We start from the raw sequence: 18,192 nt of genomic DNA, 5'->3' as shown, positions 1-18,192 counted from the left end.
AGATTCACCACTTATTGCAGAATTTCGTTTAGATAAGTGAAATTTGTGTACTTCATACTTTCAGCTAATAAAACATTTCATCAGTTTATATAGTTTTTCCTCACTAATTACAAACCTTATTGATGACTGGACTAGTTCGTTTTGCACTAATAGGTATCTAGACTGTCTTTAAATCAGAGACTTAACACAGTATCACAAAGAAAACTGAAGCTGTAGACCCTTCAGTTGTCAAACCACTGCCTTAATGAGTCAGCTAGTTGGTGATGGTGGTGATTTCTATAACTCATAAGACCATGAGAGCATCCTGAATCTTCATGTAGAATATCTTGGGAAAGTTACCTTAGCAGAGTGTCTTTCTTCAAGCTATACTCATAGAAGTTGCATTCAGTACTGAAAGTAACAAATAACCTGCCAATTTTATTCTTGCTTCTTCCAGCTGTGCTCATTAAATAGATAAGGTGGTTGAGTGACAGAGTCATTAGTGTTGGATAAAATAATTTGTGATACTTGTTCCAGCACTCTGAGCTCTAATTCCAAATGCCAGTGCAGTCAAATATTCCTCATATCTTTTTGAGGCCAATAAATAAAATACCATTCAAGTATTAAGGTCTATTTTTCTTTCTCTCTCTCCCTCTTCCTCTCACACACATACTTTCTCTTTTGAAAATATTACATGTGTTCAGAGCCAGAAAAGGTTGCACTCTACTAGGTTTAAAGTTAAAACACACTGAATGTCACATCAGCACCTTTGCATCTCCATCAGGCACTAAGAACCCTACCCACCCACTTTAAAGTGATCCCAAGTGTAGATACTGTTCACTTATTATCAGTATCTAGAGTAGATATAACATTCAAGAGTTAGAAATCTTGAACATGAGCATTGCACAACATTTGTTATGTGCTAAAAAATCATTTAGTCTTTAATTAATACCCCAATATTCTATTAATTCAAAGTGTGGCAAGAGATAAAAATGAGCCACAAAACACATTGAAACACTTCTGAAGATTTTTATCATTTTGTTATGTAGTAAGAGCAAGAGATGCTTGCTAAACCCCATCTCTCTTCAAACCATATTTACAGGTAGATTTTAAGTCATCCCCTTAATAAAAAAAAATTCTCATTATTATTACAGTGTTACTGTTACTGCTTGCATCAATGTTACACCTTACTACAGTAGAATCTCAGTTTACAAATTCAACTCATTCCTGAAGGCTGTTCATCTCTTGAAATGTTTGTAAACCAAAATTATTTTTCTGATTGGAAATTCAAGAGAAGGCATGGTGAATTTGAGCAGGGATGTATACTGAGCAAAAGCTAGACAGCAACTGATGCTCCCCTGCTGATACTCCCAGCTTGTACCTCAACCGTTGTTGCCAGCTGGCATGTTCATTACTTGGAACTCCGTTCATCACCCGAGACATTTTATGTTCGAAAAATTGTTCATAAACCAATTTGTTCAAGATGAGAGATGTTCATAAACCAAAGTTCCACTGTATTTTGTGGATTGGGGTATTTAAGAGTTAAATGTCTTGGCCATTGACATTGTGCTGTATCAGTAACAGATTATGAATCTCTCGCCTTTTACCCAGTAGCTAGCAGTTCAACACCCAATCAAATCAACCATCTTTGCCCACCAGTTAGTTGGATATATCCATTATGATAATAATGTAAAGTTTAGTTTCAATCACAAAATGAGTTCAGGCTTCATAAGAAGTTTATCTATTAATAACTTTTCATGTTGGGATCACATAAAAATTTCATATAGTAGTGCTTGGAGGTGAACTAGCCTGCTACAGAGTCAGGGAATGTAAGGGGAGGACTATCCACACATAACTATTTATGTATATGCAGAGAGAGAGAGAGAGAGAGAGAGAGAGATGGATGGATAGAGTGAGAGGGGCTGACAGATACACAGATAGAAAGAAAATACGTGGAGGAGGCTATAAGTGTAAATATGTGTTTATATAGGTATTTATACATATGTGTATGTAAACACACACACTCATACACAAACACATACACACACTCTCTTTCTCCCTCTCTCTTTCATTCTCTCTCTCTCACACACACATGTAAGCATCACACACAAATACATATATGGGGAATGTATGGTTGAGAGATAGATTAATATACTCAGTCCCCCAAAAGTTTAGCTATTTATCCTGAAAAAGTATTTAGGACAATAACTATAACATTAAAAAACTAACAGTCCCATAAAAACCTAAAGCTACATTTATTACTTAGGTTCAAAAATACACGTTGGAACTTGTATGTAAAATATTCAAATAAGATTAAAAATCAATGTCAATGTGAAGTCATTATAACATTTTTTTTACTATATCAGCAGAATTGCTATTGTTGAAATAAGCTGGAATGGGATGTGAAACTATTGTTGTTAAACCCAGTGCAAGAATTCTGGTTACTTTAGCTTCCTTCCACCTTACTCACAGAAAAGACAGATGTCTGGGATATGGGGCATAACTCTTGCTTGCCTTAGTTTGCCAACAAGTTATATTTCATTCCTACAACTGAAGTGTTACCAGTTGGAATAACAAATAACAATAAAACAACGGCTTCATCATCACCATATCTATTTCTTTTCATGATGGTATTAAGATAAACTATACCTTAATACCATCCTCCATTTTTTTCTTTCGTGAGTCGAAATTAAACCGTCTCAAACTTCACTTTGCATGTCTTGATTTTTCTCGGCCATCGGTATCTTACAATGTCAATATTCAAAAACATTTTTAACTAAATGGACGTTACATATTTACATTAACTGTTCATGCCAGCAAAGATGTCTCCCATACAGACATTGTCTATTATTTTTAAGGTCATGTCATATTGTTGAATTCTTTGTTCTCTATCGTTTATGTAAGTTAACGTAAATTCAGCTATGATTATAACAGTTCCGATTTTTTTTAGATAACAAATTTTTAGGGAACATCTTCCGGGATGAAATCATTGTACTTGACCGGATTTATTTACTTAAGGACAAAAGTAACAAAATTTGAACTTATACAATTAAATTAGCAAATGCCCATATGACAGTTTTTATTGCATATTAACCAATAATAAATACACAAAAGAATGACTAGTGGGAGATAATTCATATGAATACGTGCAGAAATATGTAGTCGTGGCATCACTTAATCTATTTAACCAGGATGTTCATAATTTCAAGTAGGTCATGATTTTAAAAGAAAACTGATCAAAGAGGATCAGAAAAGAAATAGTTTTCATATTTCCTCCTCACCTATTATTTATATTCATAGTATATAGCTTTTCTTTTTATTCACGTTTTCTTTAAAATTTCTGCTTCTAATTTGGCTTTGAAATTGATGTTTACACAGTTGTAAATCATGTGATAACTCTGCTCTTTATTAGCAATGAGTGATACCTAATCATTGTACCAGTCGAACTTATTTAATTAAAATTGTCGAACTTATTTAATTAAAATACAAATCCTGAAATAGTCCAACAATGCAGCACCAAGTGCTCCAATTGGTTGCACACCACATGGTTCAACAGAACCTATTGAAGCAAGCCAGCACACCTACAGCATTACCACAGGCAATGGCAAGGCTAAGGTGTTGGAAAAGCCAAGCACCCTCACAGGCATCACCTGACACCTTGCCAACAATAACAAGAACTTTGCAGTTAGTGGCCTAGTCCCTCCAAACATCACAAATGCCACAGGTTGGAAGAGTTAGTTCACTGTCAGGTTCCAATACTTCAGGGTTTTGTTCCGTTCAGCTATGGAAGCAGTGACCTTCCCATTTACTGCAGCATCCAGGATGTGGTAAGAAGCAAAATAATCTGTCTGTGACCTCCCAGATGGGGCACACTCTCGCATATCTATCATACCCAACTGTCAGCTATTCAAATTTCTCTCACCATCACTTGCTTGTCACCCCTTCCCCATCTCTAAACATCTATCTTCACACTCTTATGGAACATCCTCCCTCTATCCCTTCTGTACTACTTTTACTCACCCCACCACTGCTATCTCCAATACTACCTATTTCTCTCTCACTATCTTTCAAGCCCTAGTTTCTTGTCCTACTGTGGTAGTTACATATCTCCTCTATAGTAAGATACCTATATATCTCCCTCAATTATACATTACCCTCTCACCTGACACAAAGTCACTTCCCATGGTTCCACTCCAACTGAGAGATCTTTGGCTCTCAAGTTACTTGGCAACCCTGCTGCTGCTAGTGTCACATAAAAAGCACTTAGAACATTCTGTAAAGTGATTGGCATTAGAAAGGACATCCAGCTATAGAAACCACACCAAAACATCTCCAGCTCCTGTCAAATTGTCCAATCCATGCTGACATGGAAGACAGACGTTAAATGATGATCTCCTTACAGGGAAAGTAAACAAAAAAAAATAAAACCACAAAACGTCAGCATAAAAGACAATCTGAACTGGTCTTTTTATTTTTTACTTACTGAAGATTTATTTTAAAGGTTTACTGCAGAATGATAATGGTTTCAAATTTTGGCACAAGGCCAGCAATTTCGGAGGAGGTGGAAAGCTTATTACATCAACCCGAGTGCTTAACTGATACTTATTTTAGCAACCTCAAAAGAATGAAAGGCAAAGTTGACATGAGTAGAGCTTAAAGTATTGAGATATTAAGCATATAGCTATAAGTTCAAATCTAACAACAGCCATTCTGTTGTCTTTCTGAGCAAGGCACACAACGTGTTTGTGTCTAGTTTGTGCAGTTGGCTCTAGGAAAGACATCCAGTTATATAAATAATTGTTCTAATAAAAAAAAATCCTCTCACTCGTTTAAACAGGAAAATGGATGTAAATCATTAAAAGTCTAAAAACTTATTTCAAGTTAATTTGAACTAGGAACTTAATGACTGACGAAATGCCACTAAGCATTTTGCCTGACATGCTAACAATTCTGCCAGTTCACCACCTTAACAACAACAATAAATAATAATAATAATGATAAGGGTTTCAAATTTATTGCTTCCAGATTTTGGCACAAGGTTAGCAATTTCAGGGAAGTTGATTACATTGATTTTACTATTCAACTGGTACTTATTCTATTGACCCTGGAAGGACGAAAGCCAGAGTCAACCATGGCAGAATTTGAACTCAGAACGTAAAGGCAGATGAAATGCTGTTAAGCATTTTGACAGGCATGCTAATAATTCTGCCAGCACGCCACCTTAATAATAGCAACAACAACAACAACATCAACAACAGTAATAACAACAACAACGCTTTCTAGGTAAAAAAACCCCACAGATCTTTATTTTATCAGCGCAATACCTCAGATCTTAATTTGTCAAGTTGTAATTCCTCAGAGATTTATAAGAAGTAAATATTTGGTAAGTTGTGATGCTCATGGCTTTCCTAAAGGCATTTAGGGGTTGAAGAGGCATGAAAATAGTTTCTGCTGGGAATCAAAATCAAGTGATAAAATTAGTTCATTAAACTGTATCTGGCACCTACCATAACAACAATAATATATCTTACATAATTGAATTGGCCTCAGATCTATTGGTAAGGAACAGGAAAATAGGAAGCTATGTTACAAGAAAATTAGCTATAAAAGTTAATGTGGTTCAGTTGGAAGTATGAAATGAGGTAGTTGAATCCATTGTGGATTCATTACCACAACACCATGGCATTTACCACAATAATGTTTAAAACATAAAGCCTCAAATTTATAGGAGGAAGGAATGAGTTTATGTGGTAATAATGCTTCAGTCAGGAATGAAAATATTAATTGAAAAAACAACTTGCCAGGCATTCACTTCTATCTCTATAGCACTCATCACAACAATAATAATCTCTAAGGTTGGCAAAAGGCCAGGAATTTGTAGAAATGAAGTGTAGTCAACAGATTCAAAATTAGTCATTACTATTTTTTTTTTATCAATCCCAGTGAGATGAACAGTAAAGTTGATCTACATGGGATTTGAATTCAAAAACATAAAAGGACTTAATTAATGCCAATCAAGGTACTTAATCTGGCATTCCAGTATTTCAGGTGAATTAGTCCTTTTATGATTAAAATAATAATTAGGAAATGGTGAAGTTTCCACATGGAAATCTTCTGAGATTCATCCTCCAATTATTTTTGATCCAGATTTTTTTTTTTTAATTCTCATATTGTTCAAATTGGGCTTACAACTATTTTTTTTTATATAGCTTATTTAGTTTTTCATATATATTTTAAATTTTATTTTTAAAATACTGTTCCAGCATGACTGCAGCTACATGGCTGGAATGTATAAAAAAATATATGTTTTTTGAGATTTAAAGCTCAATTATAGATTCAGTAAGAGCTTGATATGTGAATAACTTTCGAAGACTGAGATTCTGTTTTGAGTAATTTTAAAAGATTTCAACTACGAGGAATAGCACATAATTTAGTGCATATCTCTTTATAAACACATACATAACTGTGCATGTGTAAATGTCTGTATGTATAAACGTTAGTGTATGTCTATAACATGTAGCTAATACTGAAGTGGTGAGAGAGAAGGAGAGAGAAGAAACTGGTGGGGAAAAAAAGAGAGAAAGGAAGATAGAAAGAAAGAGACAGAATATTCTAGAAAACTTAATATAACAGTACAATTTGTGAATAATAATAGTATAATTTGTGTATAATAAAGTAAATTCTCTCAAAGATATTGTGAACAGCTTAGTGAGAGAAAGAGGTGGAGGAGAGAAAAGAGATTAAGACTATATAGAGAAGGAAATTCAATAGGATAAAGAATAAGCAATGAGTAAGCCCAGTCACAACATGGGCTAAACATTAGTCTAGCCACAGCAAGGGCCTTAAGTGAGTTTGATAAAGACAAAAGAACCATTTAAGAAATTGGAAGAAATGAGAATAAATTCCAACACCAGCAGCATTAGCAACAATAATAGTGTTTGTTTGTTTTATACTTTTTAACTGACAACTTTGAGTTCTCTGCCAATATTTATGAATGCAGACACAGCACGATCAATATCTTCCTCAGAATGAGCAGCTGAAATTTGAACCCTGATCCGAGCTTTACCTGAAAAATAAACAAATGCAAAATGAAGCTAAATTGGTGAAAATATAAGGAATATAAGACTCAAGAAGAGAGGGAGTAACAAAGGGAGGCATGGTAGTCATTAGACTTGATAATGATTGAGATTATTTTGAAGTTGTAATTTAAATATTTTTTTCTTTATCTGTTTTGTTTCTTCATAAAAATCAGGATTTTCTTTCCTTAATACAGTAACAGTGAAATAGCCCAGTAATGAGATTGGATTATCAATGCAGATTAGATAGTCAAGTTCTCTGCAGTTATTTGTGATGTCTTAGAGTATGTTTTCCACTTCTATATTGCTTCAATTACCTTGTTGCACAATAGATACCTATTGCAGAACTGGTATCTTAGCTAGGAGAGGGCATGTTTGTTATTTGCTCAACAGTTTCAAAACTGAAATTGAACATAATCTTATAGTGAATCTTAAAGTGGCAAAGTTATTTTTTTCAATTCCAGTCCATGGTTTCGGGTTCAGTCTCATAGCTTTGTACCAGGGGCAAGCATCTTCAACTATAGCCCTGATCTGACCAAAGCCTTGTAAGTGGATTTGGTAGATGGAAACTGAAAGAAGTTCATCATAAGTGTGTGTCTGTGTTTCTTTGTCATGACATTGTATGATAGTTGTTATGGAGTGTTACCATCAGAGAAGACTTATCATTTCTAATCTTTCCTGAAAACATGTCCAGTCATTAGGAAATATTACCTTCTTGGAAACAAGTGAGAATTAGTGACAGGAAACACAACAGGATTTTGAGAAAGCATAGATGAAGCAGCAGCTGGATAACATTTAAATATAGTGTAACAAGTTACCATATACTGCCACTTTATGACATTTCATCTAACTGATTCTATTAATTCAATACCTGGCCATAACTGCAAATATTAATCTATCTCACTCACAGCCATAGAAAATCTGTCTCAATGAATTCCATCTAACACATGCCAACAAAGAAAAGTGGTCATTAAAACAATAATGACAACAACTGAAGGCAATCTTCAACAAAGAAATATGTCTACAAAAAAAAATTATATATTTCCCATAGCTTTCTCCACATTTCTGTAAATAGCTATGTGCAGTTACAACTCACAACTGTAAAATGTGATAGCATTATATATTTAACAAGGGATTTATTAGCATTCACAAACACACACAGGCAACATGTAATGTTCAGTTTTATCAGCATCATTATTATCACCATTACAGTTTTAATTTCAGCCTCTAAAATTGGAGTGAGATAAGAGAGAAAACCTCTAAAATGGTAGTAAGTTTTGAATGTTCTCTGCCAGTAATAACATTGAAATTATTTTCATTGATGTAAGAGAAATACCAACAATATTTGTGTTTAGTTCACACAATTGTAACAGAAAATTTCATGCAAACATGGAGCAATTGTTACATCATACCGTAAGGCAAATTTGTTAAGATGTACTGAATGGTGCATTAGTAAAAGTTGCAGAGAAACCAACAGGTTGAGAGTGCACTCCAACACATTTTCTTCTCTTTCTTTCCTCTCCTTTTCCAACAGGAGTAACCATGTACCTCCTAAACTGCAATACATATTTTTTTCTATCTCTTTATTATACTCTAACCTCTCATCACTTGGCACAAAGCCAACCCAACTCAATACTACTGCCCACTCAGTTGAGGGGTCTTGTCTTGCAAGTTACTTAGTGACCTCACTGGTGCTGGTGCCATGTAAAAAGCACCTACTACACTCTGTAAAGTGCTTGTCATTAGGGAGGGTATCCAGCTGTAGAAATCATACCAAAGCAGACAGGATAGCTTGGTGCAGTCATCTGGTTCACCAGCTCCAGTCAAACTGTCCAACATGTGCTAGCATGGAAAACAAGCATTAAACGATGATGATGATTGATGAAGCAGCCCCTGGATGACATTTAAATATAGTATATCAATTATATACTGCCATCTTGTGACATTTCATCCAGTTGGTTTCATTAATTCAATACTTGGCAATAACTACAAAGATTAGTATGTTTGACTGTATGTCTCAATCACCACTCAGGCTCTCTCTCTTTCATTACAGATACTGGAAAAATGAAAAGAAACCAACCTATTGGCACAACCGGATAACTGAAACCAATCACATAGATTCCTTGCTCTGTAGAAATAGTAAAACAGAAAAATCATAAACATATTCAAATGTGAAAAAACCAAAAATTTTACTTGGCCTAGTAAAACAGAAGTACAGAAATTATGAGGATTCCCCATCATTATCATTGATTTAACGTTTTATCTGTAGCAGTCGTGCTGGATGTGAGAATCTCATACATTAGAATCCCCTCATACAATTTCCAGGTGGTCTAAATGTGATAGATATTAAATTTTGCATTGAGTCATTTTGCCTGCATTTTTCTAGCCTAGCAAGAGAGAAGCCCACTCAGGCTGACTCATCTACAAACGCTGCATGAGGATAACGTGGTGGCTCAATGACTAATTAAGGCTTATCAAACCAGTTTCATTCCAAGTGTCATACAATGCAATACTGATTTCTCACACAGGCATCGTTTCTATACCTTTACAAATGCCATATCCATTGCAGGCATGACAAGGAGAATGTAAAAGAAAACTACTGCAACTATAACAGTGTCATACGTACCCACAAGTTATATTCAGATGACATTTGTTGGAGAAAAAAGAAAAATGTTCTATATTGACAATGAAGGACATTTTTGGAAAGATGTCGAACCACACTTGTCATCCAAGAACATTTCTCTTTGGAATTCTCACCCTACAGTTGTTGACTTGCAACATCTAGGGCAGAATAATAATAGTGTCAATCTTACATGGCTTGTGAGAGCCTTTCCCCGAACCAAGCTAGTACTAAAAAAGGGAGATTCATTGAATTGGGAATGGTTTAAACCTAGTACCTTAAAATTCTAATGTAAGTATTTATTACTAAACTGTTGCCTTCTCTAATGACAGCCATAATCAAAGCAAACATTTAAATTTAAATAAAATGCTGTATTTAGGAAATTTCAATATCAAAAAATGGCTTTAAATAAAGACCATCTCTTTTTAAATCTACAAAACTTTGATTACTTACCCAGCATTTTATCAGCAAAAATTGAAGCAAGTCGAGCATCTCCCAGCATCACAGGACAAATTGGATGGTCAGGATCACCCTAAAGAGTAAAATGCAAAAAAAATATTAAATTTTATTAAGAAAAGAAGATTAATAATATCATGAGTGGTTGGCGTTAGGAAGGGCATCCAGCTGTAGAAACTCTGCCAAATCAAACTGGAGCCTGGTGTTGCCATCCGGTTTCACCAGTCCTCAGTCAAATCGTCCAACCCATGCTAGCATGGAAAGCGGACGTTAAACGATGATGATGATGATGATGATGATGATGATGATGAGTGTCTTGTTCATCTCTTCTCATTTTTAAGAGGGAAGGAGGCAGGCAGGCAGATATAGATATATGGTTTTATTTTTGAATTGGCAGAGAATGAAAATTTATAGAGGTATAGTGGATTGAATCCAGGACACAACACTTCTCTTATTAAGTTTAATGAAATGAATGGCAAAGTCAATCTGCAGAATTCTAATACATAACATCAGTGGTGAATTGGGGTAGTCATTAGAGCACTGTATAGAATACCTCATGGTTTTGTACCAACTTTATGCACCCTGAATTTAAATGCCACCGAGATCAACTTTGCCTTTCATCCTTTCATCATCAATAAAAAAAAAATATATCAACCCAGAGTGATAGATTAGTAAACACACAAGAAAATCAGGTCAGATGCTTTGTGGTATTTGTTCTACCCTTTCGTGTTGAGTTCAAATTCTGCCATTGCCTACTTGGGTGGTAGACTTAATCTAATGCCTGGTTTAATACCCCTATCTTGCACTTTTGGGGCCTTTAGCAGACCCTGTCCTACTGCAAATATTTGGGCCAGCTCTCATGTTTGAGAATAACTTTCTTCCTCCCTAAAGTTTTGGACACCATGTAAAGGGTCATGACTTCCTTACTGACATACATTTACAAGTATATATAAGGCCTCCATCTGTCAGGATTGATCATGAACCAACTCTTGCAATGTTTCTTTTTATGGTGCAGGTCTGGGCATGTTTTTTTTTTATATGGAAGACCAGCAAGTCTTCCTTCACAATGGCTTTGATGTTGTCCAAGGGGAAGGCAAAAGCCGGTACAGCTTGGCACCAGTGTCATCACTGACAAACTCAGAATGTGAAGAGCTGAAGTTAAAAACTACAAAGTATTTTTATCCCAAGTTCCAACAACTCTGCCAATCTAGAATTCTCAAGAACTTCTGAAAGCTTAATATTCATGTTTTCCAAAGATATTAATAGAAATATCAGGCTACTAATAAAAGTCCTTGTTGGCCAATTTCCACAGCAAAACTAAATATGGATGAGTTCTTATATTTATCCACAGTATTTTTCAGTCAACATAATTGTTGTAGTTTTAAGGAAGATAACTCAAACTTTATGAGTTACAGAGGAATCATAATGGCAGTTTATTTTTCACCGTTGTCAGGAAAGAAACAATTCTACCAGATCCAAAAGAACAATAAGATTGCATACCTATTTGAAATTTCAAAGCTGTTGTTCATGAATATTCTCTTTTTATACTTATATGTATCAGTAAAGTATATAAGCATTAGCAAGAAAACCATACAATCAGTGCATTTTGAACAAAATTCTTTGTGATAATTGTTGTGCATTAAGTTATTCTTGCTGTCAGAAATGCAGTGAACCAGTGATTGACCCATTAGAAACTTGTAATCAACATTATTGTTCACCCAGGACTGATTCTGGAGACTGGATTCCAGACACAGAACAGATTCAGGGGAAAGGAAGTGTGTCTAAAATAAGCAAGCATTAGCAACAATGGCAATAGCCCAGCAGGGCCACAGGCTCCAGCTGAAACATAATAAATTAATAGAAGGACATAGGCAAGTGTCTTCTACTATAGCCCTAAGCTAAACAAAGCTTTGTGAGTGGACTTGGTAGACAGAAACTGAAAGAAGCCCATTATGTGTGTGTGTGTGTGTGTGTGTGTGTGTGTGTGTGCGCGCATGTATGCATACCGCTTTATCTTGATGTTATGTGGTAGCTGTAAATGTCATTTATTTCCAATCTTCTGTGAAAACATGTCAGACCATGGGGAAATATTACCTAGCTTGAAAACAGGCAAGTGTTAGTGAAAGGAAGAGCACCCTGCTGTAGAAAATTTCTTTCAATAAACTGACCATGCAATCATGGAAATGTGGACATTACAAAATGATAATAACGATGAATGCAGTTAATGAGATTGATAAAAAAAAGTAAAACTTACAGACATGGTAAAGCCAGCATTGACCATCTGAGTTCGAAAACGTTTTGTATTTGACAGAACCTTACCAGTCAGGCTGTCATCTTGCATGATAAGATCTAATGACTAAAAAAGAGAAAAACCAATCAACAAAAGCTATCACATTTGGTACATTATGAACATTATACCTTGTCTATTGTAAATAGTGTACAACAAGAAGTATATATTGAAGGTGTGATTTTACAACTACACTTTTATAAATAGTGTATTTATAAATAGGAGCAGGTGTGACTGTGTGGTTAAGAAGCTAGCTTCCAAACCATGTGGTCCTGAGTTCAGGCCTGCTGCACAGCACCTTGGGCAAGTGTATTCTAGTCCTGAGCTGATTAAAGCCTTGTGAGTGAATTTCTAAGATAAAAACCGAAAGAAACCCATTATGTGAATATGTGTGTGTGTCCTTGTTTTCAGACCACATGCGTGCTGTTCATTTTCAGTCTTCATGAAAAACATGTCAGGCCATGGAAAATATTACCTTACTTGGAAACACATGAAGGCGGGCATCTGGCTAAAGAATATCTGCCTTAACAAAAAAATCCCATCCAAGCCATATAAGCAAGGAAAATTGAACATTAAAACAATGATGATGATGATGATTATATATATATGTATATATATATAATTCCTTCACACTCTTTTCCACTAATCACCCCTTTTTATGCCTCCAGTTATCGCTCCTTATCCTCTGAGCTACATTTTATGACTGCTATACCTTGCCTGTAACACTTTTTATCTTATCATTCTTATCCCCCTCTTATATCTGCCACCAATGACCCCCCCCCCCAACCTTTGTCCTTCACTCAGTATAGCTACTCCCAAGTACTGCTGACATCCATCTCTGTCACAGTAAATCTCCCCCCTCCCACCCACTCCCCCATACCAAACATCATATTTCTATTTTCTGAGCTATCTACAGGTTATTATACAGTAGTTCTCCACTTTTAGTGAACAACACTTAACACCTCCGCCTTTCTGAACCACTCCTATTCTTTCACATTCCCCTCCCATCATAATTATATTTACCATCAACCACACCTCCACTCTTGTTCATTATACTACATTCACCTCTTCACTTATATAAAACCATTTTCATCAGCATCATCATTGTCTTCTTTCAAGCTACTCCCACCCAACCTTACATAATGCATGGTAGTCATTTATCTCCTCTATAGCAAAACATGTGCCTGTCCCTCAAACATACTCTAGCGCCTACTACAATCCCAACCAAAGGGTCATTTCTTTCTTTTTGTCTTAAGAGTTAATTGGTGACGTCAAAAGTGCTGGCATCATGAAAAGAAGCATCCACTACAGTCTGTAAAATGGTTAGTATTACAAAAGACATCCAGCTATAGAAACCATGCCTAAACAGCTATTGGAGCACAATGCAGTCCTTCAGCTTGTTGGATCTTGCCAAACCATCCAATCCATGCTAGCATAAATGGATGTGAAATGACAATGATGATGATGGTGTGTGAGTGTGAATGTTTGTGTGTATTAGCCTAATCTTCACTTGTAATTGGTGGTTGTAAGCAGTAGCTCACCCACAGTGTCATTTATCAGTTCACTGCAAAAGCATGTCTGGGCTTCTTGATATGACTTGACATGTTGCATAATCTTTGTAAATAAAATCTCATTCAATGTTGTTTGTTTCCAGTTCTCCTTATAAAAATGTCCAGGCTGTTTGCTGTTTGGTAGATTATTACCTCGTTTGGAAACAGGACATCAACAATAGAACAACTGGCTGTAGAAAACTCTGCTTCAACATACTTTCATCTGACACATAAACATGTAAAAGTAGACATTATGATGATGATATAGCATTCATTTTCATAATGATGTTCAAATTCCCCTTGTTACAATACTCACATTGTCAATGATTGTCATGACAATGTTGGACAGTTAATTAGTACACAAATATTCCAGAAATGTTAGATGTTACTGACCTTGCTAGCAGAGGCCACAACTGGAGGTGGAAGTGTGTTGGAGAATAAGTATGGGCGAGACCTCTGTCGTAGCAAATCAATCAAAGCCTTGGGTCCAGTAGTATATCCACCTGAAATTCAGGAATTAGAAATAGAAAACAAAGAAATATATATGGCGTTAGGAAGGGCATCCAGCTGTAGAAACTCTGCCAAATTAGATTGGAGCCTGGTGTTGCCATCCGGTTTCACCAGTCCTCAGTCAAATCGTCCAACCCATGCTAGCATGGAAAGCGGACGTTAAACGATGATGATGATGATGATTTAGTTACTGTAGATATATATCATCATCACTTAACGTCCGTTCTCCATGCTGGCATGGGTTGGACGGTTTGACCAGGCTGGCATGCTGGAAGGCTGCACCAGACTCCAGTCTGATTTAGTATAGTTTACTATGGCTGGATGGCCTTCCTAATGCCAACCACTCTGAAAGTGTAATGGGTGCTTTTATATGCCACTGGCATGGAGGCCAATTTGCGTGACACCAGGGTGCTTTTACATACCACTGGCACAGGTGCTAATTTGCTTGACACTAGTATCTGTAACAACTGTGATTTTGCTCGCCTTGATGGGTCTTCTTCTCAAGCACGACATAATGCCAAAAGTCTCAGTCATTACCTCCATGAGGTCCAACATTCCTCCAGGGGAATGATAGGTACATTTGTTTGCTATATGCAATATAGTAAACAAATATGAAACCCCTAATAACTTATAAAAATTATTAAAAACTTGATGAGAGTAAGGATTATGAAGGGGATGAGCAAAGTAATGAAAGAAGAGCTGCTGCTCATGCTGTTGCTGCTAATAATGATGATGGTATTATTAGGTGCTTCTGCTGTTGATGAAGGTAATGGTGATAAAAAAAGATTACTGAGTCTTTTATAGTGAAAATGATAACAATGATGACGATGATAATATAGCAATCATATAGTAATAACAATAACTCTAACATTATAATATTGAAGCAGACAAAAATATGATTAAAAAATCTCATTGGTGAGATAATGACATCAGGCTTACCTGCAGCACCACCCAATGCTTTTCCAAGGGTAGAATTGATGATATCAACACGGCCTTCAATGCCATGATACTCTTCGGTTCCTCTAGAAAAAGGAAAGATATAAAAATGTAACTGTAAATTTTCAGTCACATTTAGACAAGTAGTAACTAACTGAAAAACTTATTAAATAAAGGACTACCAAACAATAAGTAAAATAAGAAAAATTAGTTATAACATATAAAACAGAAATTTAACTCCTGAAAATTCTCTACTTAAAAAATAGGAGTGTATAAAATTACTCTTCTGGTTGGTCTCCATAATGCTACCATAATCCTTTCCTTCAGTTCATCTTTGGTCTTACAAGGAGTTTTGTTAGTCTCTTGCTCAACTGCACCCCAGACATAATAATCAAAGGGGTTGCAGTCTGGGGTGATGTGATCGCAGAAATTGTCTGACAGTCATGACTGGGTTCTCCTGCTTGTGTGGCATGGTGCAGGGTCCTGTTGCCAAACATAGGGTCTTCCAGCAGCCACCTTCTTGACCCAGGGCAGCACTACTTCCTCTAGGCACTTGATGTAAGCCTCCTTGTTGAGTCTACGGCTGCCTGGGAAGATGACTGGAGGCATAACATTGCTATCACTAGTGATCACTCCAAATACCATGATGTTGACTGGATGTTTGATTTTTTATCACTCTCGGTACATGTCCTCATATTGACACCCAGACACTCTGAAATGTTTGTATTGGAGCTTCCGGCATGAATGCCAAGCAATACAGTATGTCATTTTCAAATTTCTGGCAGAGTGAATTGCATCATGGTGCTGTTTTTCTCATAGATGATGCCCAACTGACTCTACTGTACTGTGTAGTTGACAAAATCAAAAACAAGCAATGTGAATGCACGAAATTAAAAATATAAAATAGTGACAATTTACACATTGCACCCTGTAAATATATGCGTATGTGTGTGTGTGAGTATGTCTGTCCTCCCACCACTTGACAACTGGTGCTGGTTTGTTTACATCCTTGTAACTTAGTAGATCGGCAAAAGAGATTGAGAGTAAAGGTGTCAGACTTACAAAAATAAGTACTGGAGCCAATTCGTTTGAATATACCCTTCAAAGTGGTGCCTCAATATGGGCACAGTCCAATGATTGAAACAAGATAAATAGAATTATATAACATCATTTGTTCATATCGAAAAGCAAACAAGGAAAGAAAAGAAATCTGAATTACCTGCCAGTCTTACCAAAGAATCCAGTAGCATGGCATTCATCAATAAACACAATAGCATTGTATTTGTCAGCTAAGTCACAGATATCTCTGAAAAGAAGAAAAATTAAGAAGTTTGGTTTCAAATGTTAGATTATATTTTCAGAAGTTACCAAGATGGGAAAAATACCTTGAAAGTTACAAAGGATTAGGAATGGTGATAGCAACTTATTTTATACTGTTTTAATGTTGAATGAAAAATGAAAGGATAATTGTTTATATATGATGAGGTGCTGAAAAGTTCCTGGTTTTGGTTAAAAGAAAATACAGGAGGATCAGTTAATTATGATTTTATTGAACATATCCCCCCTCTTAGGTTCACACACTTATTGCAGCAGTCCTTCAGTTATTCTAAACCCTGTAAAAGAACTTGTAAGGTTGGGCCTCCAACCAGGTTTTTCGCAATATCCTTAAAGCCAGGAACTTTTCAGCATCTCCTCGTACTTAATGGTTGAGAATGGCATTTGGCTGGATTACTATAAAAAGAGAACATGACTGCCTCACTGGTAAAAACTAACAAATCTGCAAAAAACCAATTCACTCATGGAAAATCCAAAATGGCTATAAAAGAGAGTGTAACTTAAAGAATATATAAAAACAGTGAAGCCAGGTCAACATGAAAAGAAAATATAACTATTTTGAATTATTTGCTGAGGGTAACAAACAAGGCCATTACAATTATAATTTTAACATCTGTTTATCCATACTGGCATGGGATAGGACATATCTACTATATTGCCATGCATCCAGATCTTTTGTCATCTTAGATGTGAGGCCTAGCATCCTAAGATTTGAGCTCATCAGTTCTTTCCATGTCTCTGTCACTGGTTCCTGTCAATCGTCAGTATGTGGTACTTTATCATCTTACACTCATTTCCAATTTCAGTGCAGTCATGTGTTCTACATTCCTCAGCTGATGCCTTTAATGCCCAGCTATTTACTTCACTCCTTTGTACTCCACTTATTAAATTTAACATCAAATACCAACAGATAATACCAGATTAATTTCTTTCTAACCTGTATTCAATATTCTTATTTCACTACTATGCAATTCTAATATGTTTCTTAACCATTTATATATAGAAAAAGGAAACCTTTGTTGATAGCAAAGTTAATGATTAAATTTCTACCATTCCTACTTATTCTGGTTACTATATATCCAGTGTACTCCAAATGCTAATTAAATCATGTAGATAATAAACTATCTGAACAGTTCATCGACTTCATTTCATAGATGCCCCTACTGACAACTATCTACATCTAGCACATTTGAAATCCTTGTTCTCTGTCAATCTGCCAGAGATTTCCACTGCATCTTTTATATAACCATTTTCCTACTGAATACACAGTGCTGAGATCATACTGGCACTTGAACAAAATACCAATACCAAAATGTCAAATAATATAAATTTTTTCTTTCTATTTATACAAGATCAGCTTTATTAATATTTTGCCACTTTTCAACATATACATGCATGTATATATATATATATATATATATATATATATATATATATATATAT

The 18,192-nt window shown here is 35.7% G+C and overlaps 1 protein-coding gene across 2 annotated transcripts in view; it reads right to left on the bottom strand.

Annotated features, from left to right (window-relative positions):
• Positions 1-5,255: 5,255 nt before the first annotated feature.
• Positions 5,256-18,192, bottom strand: part of LOC106872365 (2-amino-3-ketobutyrate coenzyme A ligase, mitochondrial) — a 25,508-nt gene continuing 12,571 nt past the window's right edge. For both annotated transcript variants that reach the window (XM_014919335.2, XM_014919336.2), the window contains exons 6-12: positions 16,634-16,720; positions 15,418-15,500; positions 14,362-14,471; positions 12,386-12,487; positions 10,129-10,207; positions 9,136-9,183; positions 5,256-7,045 (exon numbers count right to left, since the gene is read on the bottom strand). In XM_014919335.2, the coding sequence (XP_014774821.1) occupies positions 6,936-7,045; positions 9,136-9,183; positions 10,129-10,207; positions 12,386-12,487; positions 14,362-14,471; positions 15,418-15,500; positions 16,634-16,720 (619 nt within the window). In that variant the 3' untranslated portion in view covers positions 5,256-6,935. The remainder of the gene's footprint in view (positions 7,046-9,135; positions 9,184-10,128; positions 10,208-12,385; positions 12,488-14,361; positions 14,472-15,417; positions 15,501-16,633; positions 16,721-18,192) is intronic.

The sequence above is a fragment of the Octopus bimaculoides genome, chromosome 3, assembly GCF_001194135.2.
Source record: "Octopus bimaculoides isolate UCB-OBI-ISO-001 chromosome 3, ASM119413v2, whole genome shotgun sequence".
NCBI classification, from domain to species: domain Eukaryota; kingdom Metazoa; phylum Mollusca; class Cephalopoda; order Octopoda; family Octopodidae; genus Octopus; species Octopus bimaculoides.
The sequence above is the reverse complement of the archived record's forward strand: the minus strand, read 5'-3'. Positions and strand labels throughout refer to the sequence as shown.